The sequence below is a fragment of the Contarinia nasturtii genome, unplaced genomic scaffold (assembly GCF_009176525.2).
Source record: "Contarinia nasturtii isolate CC-2019 unplaced genomic scaffold, AAFC_CNas_1.1 Cnas_scaffold_414, whole genome shotgun sequence".
Classification (NCBI taxonomy): domain Eukaryota; kingdom Metazoa; phylum Arthropoda; class Insecta; order Diptera; family Cecidomyiidae; genus Contarinia; species Contarinia nasturtii.
Genome location: NW_022197768.1, coordinates 2,950,764 through 2,964,369, shown reverse-complemented (window position 1 = coordinate 2,964,369; position 13,606 = coordinate 2,950,764). Strand labels below are relative to the sequence as shown.

Genomic DNA, 13,606 nt, shown 5'->3' with positions numbered 1-13,606 from the left:
AGCTGCTTTTTTATATTCCGATGGTGGTATTACTTGAACGTGGCCTACAGTCAGTTGTTGGCAACTGCATGAACTCGTTTCGTATGCATTCATCTGTGCAAATAATCAACCCGAAAAACATTTATAATTATTTTGAAATAAAACTGTATTTTTTGACAATTTAAAACAAAACTTTTACCGAAGCGCATACCGCTACCGAATTCAAAGTTCTTCAATGCATTATGCTGCTAGTGGTGTTGCTGATGGTGGTGCCTTATTTTGCTATTTTTTTTTTTATTCCTCTTTATTTCAAGAGGCACCCAGTTAAATGTACGTTTAGCAAAACTTTTACTTTGGGAAGCGATAAAAACTTATTTCAGTTGTTGTTGTTTGAAAATGTTCTTCTTTACGGAGATTTGTTCTTAGCGATTCCTAAATGAATTGCACATTGATGAATATCGATAATGACACACAGAATTTTGCATAGAATGATTTTTAGATAGGATAGATTCGTAAGATCTCCGCAAGATCCGGATCCAAGCGTGCGTACGTAGCCGCATGATACATACATTCGTTATTTCGTATTGCTATGGCATGCGAGTCAAAGTAGGCGAAATAAGAAGAATGAATTTGCGTGCGTATTATATATGTATGCATCATGCGGCAGCGCACGCACGCTTGGATCCGGATCTTGCGGAGATCTTACGAATCTATCCTATCCAAAAATCATTGTATGGAATTTTGTAATGATTTTAGTCAGTTCCATAGCCAGCTTTTCTATCCACATCCAGTTGAATACTATTTGTATAAATGATAAACATCGTTTATTCCGTGCAATAATGGGACCATTTGCAATGAAATGCAGAAGAACATTTGAAATTGAACGTTTGGGAAAAGTGCACCGTAAACGGCATAAACTGGTACAATTTCAACATATAACGAAAGTGGAGACACAACGGGAAATGAATAAAGACAAAAAATGACATGTTATGATGAAAAATATTTCGATGTATACAACAGAATTCGGATTTTGCTATAGCAATTTCATGTTCCTCGAAATAATGGCAATAATAGTAATAACACTTTCGGTGAAATGAACTGAAGTATCTGCTAAGTTGATATATCGTCGCGCCGATATACTGTTCCTGTGAACGTGGCAAGTATTTTGTTCATTCATTGAACATGCACTGTGTGCAATGTGCTAGGCAAAAATATATACAAACCCAAACCCATGCACATCCACACAGAGCGTTTTCACTTTTTCTGTCTGTTTTAGCCGGCGTGCATCTCGTACCGCTCACCTCAGTCATTCATAGTTTTGTCCTCCGTTTCGTTACTTCTCTTTTTGGTTCTTTTTTTTTTTTTGGATGAGTAGAAGGAGATTGGGGGAGTAGGACTCCTATACCTCTTGTTCATCCGTTCCTGTTTGGCATTATTCTATTATACGTGTTCGGAATTAAATAAGTCATTTATATTCAGGACGATGAAACGTGCAGCAGATTCTCATTTCTTTCTCCGGCAATCGCAATGCAACCCAATGCAAGTAATAAACAAAGGAAGAATGAATGAATAAAAAAAGCGCTACCGAATCGATTTGTATGCGATTATATATATTCTTTATTCGTGAGCCAAAAAGAGACATAAACATTTTCATCATTTATTTTATGCATTTCTTTCTTCGTTTCATGTTCCTGTATCAGTATAGCGTGTAGATTTCATGTCCTGAGTGTGCTGAGTGCGATTTTTCCCATTAATTCGTCGTTCTGATAGCTGTTGCTATGTGTCGGTGTGTGCATGTTTTTTTTCCTTCCTGTCCTTTCTCATTGTAAGTTCAGTTTGGCATCGTGTCTGCATCCTTCAGCTACTTTAAGCCGAACATCGAATGTGTATGCGTGCCTCTTTTGGATTTTTGTGTTATATTTATGTAATATGTATAAATGTTAGTCTCTTTCTCTCTTTCTTTGTGTGTTCATTGGGGGCTTTGTTTGCGATCGCGTTCACTGTCATTCGTCAGCTCTTCTCTCTTTTTCTCGCATAGAATCATCTTAACATTAGATGTGAAACACTTGAGTTGCTTTTCTGTTACTTCGTCTAATTAAAATCTCTTCATTTTAATTAAGTGATAATTTAATTTGGAATTTAGATTGTTATCATTATCACCGCAATCATATTAAAAAATGCGAACACGTATGCTCCCATGGTTCACCGAAAAATGTGAAGTGCCTCTGTTCTGCATTGAATAATGATTTTTTTTTCTCTCTTCATTTATTTTTCGTCTTCCATCGTGCTTGCATCTTCGACTTGGCTATGGGGATCGAAATTCGGGTGAACAAAAAAAAAACATTCTCGTATTCTCGCAACCGGTTTACAAAAAGTCGATAAAGAGCCCGATGCGAATTTATTTTATTTTCTAACTATGGCATGGTCGAGATGAAATAATTGCCAGTTGAATGAAAATAATAGAGTCACTTAAATATTCATCTAGGTCCTTTTTTCCTAGACCGATTTCCAATTAAAAGAAGAAGAAAAAAAATAGTTTGCCGCGCAAAAGTAATGCCCATAATTTGTGCCATTCGCCTAGCGTTCACCTCACATCTACCTTTGTAGCAAAGGCTGTGTGCCTACACTGTGGCCAAACACCAACTGAAACCAGTGCAACGAAAAAATCATGATGTGGCTGCCATTTGTCCAAGATGAAAAGTAAATATAATACGATCGATAAAAGCAGATAGCGATTGTTTGAGTGTCGTTGAAAATCACAAGCAATGTACAGAGAATGTGAAGTAACAAAAGCAAAAATGCAATGAAAAAATATCGCATTTCTGTGCCATTTCATTGAAATTTCAGGCATTTTCGATTTAGACAGATAACCGTCGCTGTATATATTTTCATTCTCTTTTTTTTTCGTACGCTCTCTTTATTTCAGTGTCCGTATGAATCGTTGCCATTCATTTGTTGATTGTAAATGGATTGGTCGGTTTGCCGGGTTGGACAGTAGCTAAAGTGAGATGAACATCAGCCCGAAAATATAAAAGAAAGGAAAAGAGCAATTTTTCATCTGCACATTCGTAAAGTGTTTACGCGATTTGGTACGTATTTCAACGTGAATGTGAGTCATTCATTTTATCGAAACATTTGTCCATCTTTTTTATACACTTTGTGTGCACCAAAGTCACTTATGTTAGTTGAAAGTAAAGTGGAAACATGAATATGATGATATTTGTGTTCATGTGGTGCACCAAATGTACGTAGGCCATGACACGGCCGCCTTAATATATACGCGTTCCATAGACTCTGCATAAAAATTTCCAGACGATGAACCATTTTCAATTTTCCTCTTTTTTTCTATTATGTTGCTGCTGTTGTTGTTGGTGTATAGTTTTGTGTTGTATTTTTTTTATTTCATATTCTTTTTGTTGTTTCGTTATTCACGTTTTTTTAGCGTTTTTCTTTTTATGGTGGAAGCCGTTTGTCTGCTCAAAATAAGCATTCAAATGTCGAGGTGGGTAAATGTTGTTTGTGTGAGATAATGAGGACAACATGCATGCAAGATTGCAACGATATAAAAAAAACTCTCCATTCGGTCGAAAGTGGCGAGTCTCTCTCTGTCTCTTTCTCTCTCTCCCATGAAACTTTAGACGGATTGGCAAAGCCATTTCAAAACGAAATTGTTGCGCTAAATGTGTCTATTCTATTACAAAATTGGAAAACGTGTCTCGTTCACTTTTATACTGTCCATTTTTCTCCATGTCGCTTATCTCGCTCTATTTTTCTCTACTTCATGATCTGTTCCTATGTTTCAGTTCGACTGTTGAAATTGTTGTGTGTAAAAAGTTTTCCCAGTTTGGGTCATTTCACAAAAGATTTACATTTTTTTCCGTTGAGCATTTTCAGTTTCTACTATATATATGTATATGTTGTGTCTGTTGTGTTTTTTTTTTTTCTTTTTTTTTTCAATTCACACTGTATTCAGAGCAGCATACACTGTGAATACACATATTTTCCGATTCTATTCGTTTAAATGAATGTGGTGCGATCACTTTTCTACGATAGACAAAATAGTCAAAGTGAAACAAAAATGTGGACAGGGATTCAAAAACAAGACACACACACGAGAAAAAAAACAGTCTTCGGGCACATGAGCTAAGCAACGTGTGTTGTGTTTTGTGCATCGTTGCATACATATATAAAATATAGAAAAAAAATGTGTTCAGGGTGAACCTATGAAAATAAATTTTAGTATATGCGACGATGTTACACACACCACATTGAATAAACTTTAATTGCTTTGGCTTTTCTCTGGTGCAGCCCGTTTCAAGTATGTGGACCAGTGGCCAGCATGCAACTAAATATTGAAAGTGCATGGAAACCACGTGATTCTCACGTATACTCGTAAAAACTCATTTCTCTATGCTATTTTTCTCTCTCGCACTCTCTGTCTAAATTGTTTTTTTTTTTTAATTTCTTTTCCTCTGCAACAAACACACAATTCCAATATGTGTGTTCATTCATTGGCATCGGTTGAATACAGCTTCCACATATGAAATGTGCTTCTTCGATATGCAAACATCGAGCACAAAATGCGCTATACGATCTATATTTTATAATTAAAGGTAAAAAATGGCAAACGTAATAGGATTACACCGATTACAATTTGATTTTCTACTATTTGTTCGTATTTTTCGCGTTGTATACATAACATTCTTATTCGAACAATGTGCAACGATTTATGGGTCTGATTTGCGTGAAAATATTCCAAATGCGATGATAAATAAGGGAGATATAGAAAGAAGAATGTGAACACAATTGAGGTGAGATGGAGAGAAAAAAAGTATACGGTATAAATATTGCACGATTAACATTTTAATTAGATTTATCAGAAGAATGCGCCTATGCAATGGATACATCGATCGGTTGTTAGCAGAAAATTGCAATGCAAGTCAACGCGTACTCGAAATGTGTCACACAGCACATTTCGTTAGTACTTTTAATGATCTTATTATCAAGTGATGCACATTATTGCTTCACTTGCATTCCACGTTATTCGGCCATTCCTATTGCCACCCAGAATTCGCACCATCAACAAAATAAGAGCCATCCAATGGTAGAGGGTGGAGATCGAGGCATTTCTGTTAATTTACTTCAGTTTGTTTCTCACCTCATTCATATTTCGTTCGCTTCAAATTTCCCATTGATATCTGAGCGTGTTGTAATACCCACAATTCAACAACTATCGCGCTCTTCATTCCGTGCGCGTGCCATTTCTTCACTGTTTCAGCTCATTGCACTCGCTTCATGTTATTATCAATGCGAACGAATCGACATTAAATTCACGCGAAATAATTTTAAGAATTTTATAATCGAATCAAGTTGCACGACACGTTTTTTTTTCTCACTTCGTCTTCCTCTTGAATGCAAAAAGATATCATTGGTGCTGTCTTTTCAATTTCACTTGGTTTAAATTCTGATTGGTTCGCGTGTTGTGCACTTCATTAGTCTTAGTACCGTTGTCAATTTCATTTTTGCTATGAAATATGGTTGAGACGAATTATCTATCCTTCGTTTGGTTAATGGTTGATTGAATATGGAATTGAAGCATTTTTTAGTATGTGAGATCAAAAATGATGTACACAAAACTATAACCAATAAGGTGGATCAAATATCGCTCTAATTTGGTTCGGTCAATTGTTGCAAGGAGAACAGAAAAAATAGAGGGGGAGATAGACTGATTGTGAAGCAATAAGCTTACTTTCTACCCCAACGAACATAAGGAATCCCAACGGAAAATTATTGGCGAAACACGCAACCCGGAAGTGTCAAGTGTAATGCTGTGAAATTGTTGACGTCAACATTCATCGCAACTTGTCTATTTTAATTTTCAGCGGATTCTTTTAATTCAATCTTACCTTTCGGCGTGAGTTAAATATTTGGCATTTTATTTTATTTTGCTATGCCAAACTTAACATTGTGTATGTTTTTCAGGGGAAAATTTATAATGTAATATAATAAATAGATTTCCTCTTCCTTTTTTCGGTATCCAGAGTGTGTGCAAGAGTAAGAGAGACAAAGAAAGATAGTGAATGTACCATGGAAAGTTTTGATGTAATAAAACTTTTTGCAGTGAGAGCTGTACGTGAAGCGAACGAGTTTTGTGTGTAGTGTTCGCCATATCTACCGTTTCTAAGTGAATTTACACACATTTTGTAGCTTCATTTTTATCTTTATTTCCACTAAACTTAGAGGTTGTTGTCTTTTGCGACAGCAGTTTCACTCGATGCTTGGGAAAAGAATATTTTACATTTTCGATGCAAAGGCAGCAGAGAGAAAAAAAACACGAATGAAAGAAAGGCAGAAAGAACGAGAGAAAAAATGAGACCAAGACGCAAACGAACCAAAATACAAACTTAGGAAACGAACTCAAAGAAAAACGAACAAATTCGAATAACTAAATAAATAAATACGAAGAACATTTATTCACACAATCCAAAACTATTCGAATTCACTCGTTCTGCTAAAGAAGTTTTGACGAATTTCCAACTTTCCGTTTTTTTCTTCTTCTTCTTCTCCACCATTCTGTTGACTGTGCCGCTCTCGGCTCCTCAACCAGCGAAAACGAACAAGACAGTCAGAAATTGTAATGTGCATCCTGTGCACTTTTGCTATGCAGTTTCATTCCACTGAGCATTACTTATAATACAACCGCAAATGCATGCCTCTCGCACACCTATCGCCCATTTGGATGCTCTTTGTTTTTTTTTCATAATTTTCACCACTTTTTTGCGATTGCATGCGATGAAAGCGCTGGCAAAATGTACACGAATATCTAGGTTAATATGTCAAATGAGTGTTGATTATATCTGAAGTGTCTGGCTTGCTCTCTGTGTTGACAATGTGTGGTCGCTGAAAGTGGTTGCACAGCACACATTACCCGCTTCCTTGATGTGCATGCTCATTGCTCACGATTTTAAAATCAAGTAAAAAACAAAAACAAACAGCCTTTTTTGATCAACTTACATAATTCGGTGCATATATTTGTGGAAGACAGTTTTTTTTTGTTCAGCTCTTAATCAAAAAAGTAGAAAAATATTCCATACTCTTGAGAATCTGTATGAAAAAAAACAACCTTTGTCATAAACTTCAATATTCCGTACGGAAAGAATGGGGAGCCTTTTTGGTGTATACCTTTGGTTCGGTTAAAAATAAATTTAATTGTTAAATTGAAATCAAAATATGGGCATTTTTTCATTGGTTCTAATTTAATTTCCTTTTGGTTTTTTTAGCTTTTATTTTATTCATGTTATTATAATCTAGTTTTTCTATTATTATTTAAAAAGAATTAAGCTTGGAAAATTGAATGGAATTATTCTTAAATATGAAATGAAAGGGCACTTGAAATAATCGGCGTATTTTGAAAAGTGTTTTCCATTTAATTTTCATATTGGCACGATTTGACTTTTGCCTTGAACTTTATGGTCATGATAAAAGAATATGGCATTTCTTTAACGTTTTAATTGAACTCTTGACGTTATCAAGTTCCAATCTATGTGTACATGCATGCAATAAATAAACAATAATAGCTCATTGTTCACAAAGAGAATACATAAATATTCTTAATGTACTTGCAAAAGTGGAGACTTGGCGATTTTAAATGCCTTATTATTATAAACATGGTCATATTCCAGTGAACACAGATAGTAAAATAGAGGTTTAAAACAAGTCATTTCAATAAAATAATATCCAGATGATGAATCATGCATCATTGCGTTTGCGATTTGTCGCGATAATTTTTGATATTTGTATGCTTTATCAGGCTGAATAAGTAATTATTTTGAAACGTTGCTTAAAACGGTATATCCGACAGGCAATGCGCATTTTAGTTAGAGCATTTATTGGCTAATTGTTTACACAAAACTAAAAGAAACAATGCACGTTTTTGATTTAAAATAATCAATAATTTTAAAATACTGCGCTGCGATAACAATAATGCCGTATTAGCGGTTTATACGATTCAATCATTCAAATATATAATATAAATAAACAAACCGAACGAAAGAAATTCGTCGCACATTTTATAAGTAAAGTATGCTTCTGGCTATTTTTTGTGTTTCAATTGCCTTTTGGATGTGGGGTTTGGTGCGACTACTTCAATTTTATTTTGTTTCTATCAATATATGATGAACATGTGTTTGTGTTGTGCATTTTTAACGTGACACCGGACAAACGAAGTGAATCAAAAACTTTAGACAGTAGTTTTCAACAAACCTTGCTCAGATAGTCGTCAAATATTCGTCTCATTTTTTATACGAATATTATATTCCCGCATTTAAATACACCTCGCACTGCCGAAATCATCGCCGAAAATGAAGACCATATTCATGTTTGCTGCACTTTGTGTTGTTTTGTTTTCAGAAGGTAAGTCTTGATTTGTGAAATGAAAAAAAAGTAAGAAATAATTTGAGTGAATTTCAAAATCGGTGACAAACAACAATTGATCAAGATGTGATTGTGAACCGTCGAAAAATATTTTCTTCTCGTAAAAAAATACATTCTTTTAACAAAAAATATAATAATATATTGATGTATTAATTAGAATCTTTGCTTCTTCAACAGGAATCAATGGAAACATAGTGTAAGTTGAAAACAATTATTTAAATTGTAAAAAATGTTCACAAGAAATTCACATCAAAATTAATTAATAATAAATACTAAATAATAGTTAGAAGGTGGGAAGATAATAAATCAAAAAAATTTGAATTCATTTCAGTGGGGAAGTAATCGATACCGTAGCCGCCACCATTGAAGATGCCCGTTGTAGACAAAAATTCGATAATCCATTTTCAATATCCCTGTGCAAATTCGTTTTCGCTGGTAGTAGAAAACTCGAAATCGAACCAGCCACATTTATATTCATTTTCATTATGATCGCATTCATATTGATTTCAACAATTATAAAATATCTTTGCTATCCCCGTAGAAAACGCATCGTAGTATACACATCGAGATCGCAATCATATTGCATATAGAACTTAAAGCATTTCAAATAAAATAACTGCCACACAATTTCCAAATAAGATTGAAGATTGAAGACACTATTATTTATGTGGCCGAGTATACTATTCAAAATAATGTAATGCTTTCTGATTTCAAATACGAATAAAATACGGCTTTTTTAAAAATGGAAAAACAAAGTTGGACTTTTATTTTTTTGAGTACTGTTCTAAGTTTTGTTGGAGACAACAGTTGTATAATGTATAGTTAAGAAATTTTTTTTGGACCATTGCGGTGTTCATCTTACAAATCTTGAAAATAAATGGAGCCTCCAATATGAAGGTAAATATGTCTCTTTTTCTTTTTTTACAACCTTCGAAAATCTGTATATTCTGGATAGAAATTATAAAAATTGTCATAATAATCCATACTTTCTTCAGTTGGAGCATTTCTCAAAATATAAAAGCAATATTGGAACCATACAACTCGCGTCAATTGTACACATTTAATCGAAGCTGTTGGACGACACTCATATGTATTGAATCACAAAAAACTCGTTTCGAAAATTTCATAATATGAACGATGGTTTCTTCATTGTAAACCTCTTCATCGCTCTATCTTTTTTGTCATTTCAATTTTTTGTTATGTCGATTTTTTTGGAAACGAAATTTCATTTTGAATTGCATTCAATTTCAACATTACAGACAACACTACATACGAAACAAACTTAACCGGCTTTTTTAGTTTTTTCTAAAACAGTTTATTTCTCAAGTTACAAATTGCTCAAAGAATTGGTAGGAAATAGAAATGAAGTTTCATTCTTTTTTTAACATGAAATATGTTAATTTCTGTTTTTTTTGCATAAAAATCAAATGCACTATAGTTGCATCAATATTTCCAATGCATTTTTAAATATGGTATTATCTTGCGGAATTTGTTCTTCCGATAGGGATTTTCAGTATGAACTGTCAAACATCTGACAGATTTCTGCATAGCAAAACAAAAACTATAAATGCTTTTCAATAGCTTAAACAAAAGTTTATAAAAACTTGAAATTATAAGTTAATCAAATAAATTGATTGTAACGCATAAAACTACAAACGACAAATACACAAGAATGTCTTTGAATTACGAAGATAAGAAAAAAATGCTGTTCGAGTGTTTGAATTCAGCAGAAAAGTGTATTCAAGGTACAAGTCTGGATCAAAGACAATTCACACGGGACGAACCGAAGCAACAAGATGATTCAAAGGCATTGATTAAAGGAAGACGATTTCAGGGCAAAGAAAGTATATTCAAACGACCCGCAGCACCGATCAGTAAATGTTTGAGACCACGACGATTGCCCGACTATCAGGTATCATTTTATTTTTTTTAACCATTTTGGTTGCACGTCATATTCTCAATCCGAAAAGTGAATTCACGCCAATTTGACACACAATTACAGATGAACCCACACAAATGGAAGAAATATTCACTTGATGATGCTGATATCTCAGATAAAACAAATACATCGGCCGCATTTGCATTTTTGGCAGAAATTGAACGTCGAAAAGATATGGAAGAAGAGAAACGGGCACGTGAAAATGAAATGGACTGTGATGATGATAGTTCAAGTGGAAAAATTGTTTTTAAGAAACGGACCAGTTCGGTGGACAATCGAAAGCCATCGTTTAATCAATCAACCGCTCTGCGAAAAGAAATTGAAGAATCAGACGATCGCAATGAATCTGATGCAAAAGCCGTTTTAAAGGGATCAAAAGTCATTATGCCCGAATATGTGATTGGTCAGAAAATACAGAAGAAGGTGAACAAAAAATTAAATGCAACGTCTACTGCGAATACACAGCAGTCAGACGGGAAAAATAAACCACATTTACAACATTTATTCGATGAAGAAGACGAAGATTAATTAATTAAATCGAATATTTTTTCATCAATTAATCGGATGTAATGTATTTAACATTTTAAACATTGAGATAATGTTTTAGCATTAGATTTAGGGTTTTTCATTCTTAAATCAAATAAATGTAAACTACATAATAGAATAAATCAAAACATTTTTATCTAATCACTTGAACGGAGATACAATTTAATGAAAATATATTTTTAAAAACTGAACTGACAATTGAACATTTGATGCGTTTTATCCGAAGTTTTAAGATATAAAGTGTCACTTGGCGTTGACAATTCCAGATTAAAAATCATGTCTATGGATTGAAGATTGGATCCGGGATTCCTCAAAAAATCTTAAAAAAATCACGAATCGAACTCAATCCGATTCGGTGAACATTAGAAAAAAGTATGATTAGTTTTATCGCTTTTTTACGTAGTATGTAACGCTACAATGAAGGCGAGATTTAAAAAGATGCATTTTTCTTAAAATTTATTTTGTATTCTTTAAGCGATTACGGGAATTTTTTTGTAATTAATTTTTCTTCATATTTATTCAAATAACATGTAAATTGAGTATAAAAGTCTGTGTTATTTTTCTTCTAATCATCAAATCATCAGTATCGTTCAAAGAAGTTTGTTGATCGCCACTACTTTTTCGTAAAAATGAAGCTATAGTTTTCTGCTGTTGTGATTGTTGGTACATTTGGTGCATTTGTTGATCCACTGCTTGGGAGTGTACAACGATCACCAGTTCAAAGAAGCGCACAATGAAATCCAATTTCAGAATCGTTTTCCCATAAAGCTCATTCTCTTGATTTTGTCAATAAAGGTGATGACGAATCACATATTCGTGCTCCTTAGAGAAGTATTTAAAATGTTCAAACAGAATGTTCGTTTTTCTTCAAGATTTAGTGGTCTTTTGAACTGAGAAATGAAGAGAAAAATCAACGATAACGTTCAATAACAGTGAAAAAGTTAATTTTCTATACATATTCATGGTTAAATTTAAAACATGATATCATCATCATCAGAGTTTATCAACAGATGGCGTTGAAGGTGAGGTATGAAGTTGCTGCTAAAATATCAATACGAAATGACACATGATGGCAACGCATTCGACACGTCACGACATTTGTCTGATTTGCTTGATGACTTTCGCGACATAGACAGTAAAATTCATTCGTTTCAACCTCGATTTACTCGCATTAGACCGATACGTGTCAACAGAACGAGAGCGGCTTTCAGCAATACAGTGTACATTCATATAATATTTTTGTTAAATTTAAAGCGAATCAGCAATAAATACTACAATAAAAAGTGAGTCAAAACCTACATTCACCGAAAAGAAAAACAAATGGTTGTAATTTCAGTTCATTTTTATCATAAATTATATGTAGAATTTGGATAATTGAAAATTCATTTGACCAAATTTTTTACGCTAAACTAACCATTAAAAAGCCATTAGGCAAAGTCACAAATGATGAATGAAAATTGGTGAAACGAAAAACAATGAACGCATACTAACTTATTCGTATTATTTTTTGTAGAATGAATAAATTTTTGGGTTTGTGTACGATTGCCGTGCTTGGATTTCTCTCCGTTTGCGTTGCTGCCGAAGATGAAACCAGTGCCCGTTTGTTGGTGTCGAAACAAATTTTAAACAAATACCTCGTCGAACAAAGTGATGTTGTCGTCAAATATACATTGTACAATGTTGGAAATGGACCAGCCGTTCATGTCAAACTCGGTACGTAACTACTTTGTAACTTTCACCAATCTAACTGTAAACATGACAAGATAGTTGTTGCCACGAACACTCGTCGCTTTGAAGTCTCTATTTTGAACATCGACTAAACGAATGAATTAATTGATTATTTCTTTTCATTTCCTTTTTTTCTGACACATATAGTCGACAATGGATTCCATCCAGATGCTTTCAGTGTTGTTGGTGGACAATTGAGTGCAGTTATTGACCGAATTGCACCACATACAAATGTATCACATGTTGTTGTTGTCCGACCATTGGCTTATGGTTACTTCAATTTCACATCGGCCGAAGTACAATACAAAGCTGTCGAAGATTCCGATGCCATTCAATATGCTGTCAGCTCAGAACCAGGAGAAGGTGGTATTGTTGGATTGGCCGATTTCAATAAGCGTTTCTCATCCCATTTGTTTGACTGGGTCGCATTCGCCATTATGACATTGCCATCATTAGCTATCCCATTCTTCTTGTGGCACCAATCGAAATCAAAGTACGAACACTTAGCAAAATTAAGCAAGAAAAAGCACTAATTTATTTACATACAACACAAAATTAATAAAATAAAAACAAACGCAAAAATCATTTGTATGAATGTAAAAAAAGAAGTTAAATGTCGAAATAAAATCCAATTATTTGGGATCTCTTTTCTAAAAAAAAAAATCTGTCGTCGAGTTACTCACTCAAAGCTGTTTGTCTCAGGCATTTCCTGTAAAATTGCATTTAAAGGTACACTTACCATCAAGACAGGTGACTTCACCAGAGACTGTGGTCCGAATAGAAATATGGAACTGACCGCAATGAAATGGTTTGTAAGTTAGAAATGAAGGTTGGGAGAGGGCGTTGAGGGGTGATTAAGAGGAACAATGCATTCGAAAGAATAAAAATAGCCAAAATGTTTTTTTGTTATGATTTTGTTGTTTCCGGTATATATTTTAATAATATAATTTTTATATGATAAAATAAATATTAATGATCAGA

General features: G+C 33.9%; 3 protein-coding genes across 3 annotated transcripts; all 3 read left to right on the top strand.

Annotated features, from left to right (window-relative positions):
• Positions 1 to 8,009: 8,009 nt before the first annotated feature.
• Positions 8,010 to 9,138, top strand: LOC116338810. The gene is made up of 3 exons (XM_031764300.1): positions 8,010 to 8,391; positions 8,590 to 8,608; positions 8,744 to 9,138. Exons 1-3 carry the CDS (start codon positions 8,340 to 8,342, stop codon positions 9,000 to 9,002), a joined length of 330 nt encoding a protein of 109 aa, XP_031620160.1. The 5' UTR covers positions 8,010 to 8,339; the 3' UTR covers positions 9,003 to 9,138.
• An 813-nt stretch (positions 9,139 to 9,951) lies between these two features.
• Positions 9,952 to 11,047, top strand: LOC116338701 (protein TSSC4). The gene is made up of 2 exons (XM_031764118.1): positions 9,952 to 10,324; positions 10,415 to 11,047. The coding sequence occupies exons 1-2, from the start codon at positions 10,085 to 10,087 to the stop codon at positions 10,877 to 10,879; spliced, it is 705 nt and encodes a 234-aa protein (XP_031619978.1). The 5' UTR covers positions 9,952 to 10,084; the 3' UTR covers positions 10,880 to 11,047.
• A 930-nt stretch (positions 11,048 to 11,977) lies between these two features.
• Positions 11,978 to 13,210, top strand: LOC116338808 (translocon-associated protein subunit beta). Its single transcript, XM_031764298.1, has 3 exons — positions 11,978 to 12,180; positions 12,411 to 12,610; positions 12,773 to 13,210. Exons 2-3 carry the CDS (start codon positions 12,412 to 12,414, stop codon positions 13,156 to 13,158), a joined length of 585 nt encoding a protein of 194 aa, XP_031620158.1. The 5' UTR covers positions 11,978 to 12,180; position 12,411; the 3' UTR covers positions 13,159 to 13,210.
• The last annotated feature ends 396 nt before the right edge of the window (positions 13,211 to 13,606 follow it).

Bases quoted from the DNA above. Each gene is read 5' to 3' on its own strand.
- LOC116338810 (XM_031764300.1), top strand. From the start codon at position 8,340: ATGAAGACCATATTCATGTTTGCTGCACTTTGTGTTGTTTTGTTTTCA.
- LOC116338808 (XM_031764298.1), top strand. From the start codon at position 12,412: ATGAATAAATTTTTGGGTTTGTGTACGATTGCCGTGCTTGGATTTCTC. The intron at 12,611-12,772 runs GTACGTAACTAC...TGACACATATAG, and splicing joins AGCCGTTCATGTCAAACTCG to TCGACAATGGATTCCATCCA.
- LOC116338701 (XM_031764118.1), top strand. From the start codon at position 10,085: ATGTCTTTGAATTACGAAGATAAGAAAAAAATGCTGTTCGAGTGTTTG. The intron at 10,325-10,414 runs GTATCATTTTAT...ACACAATTACAG, and splicing joins GACGATTGCCCGACTATCAG to ATGAACCCACACAAATGGAA.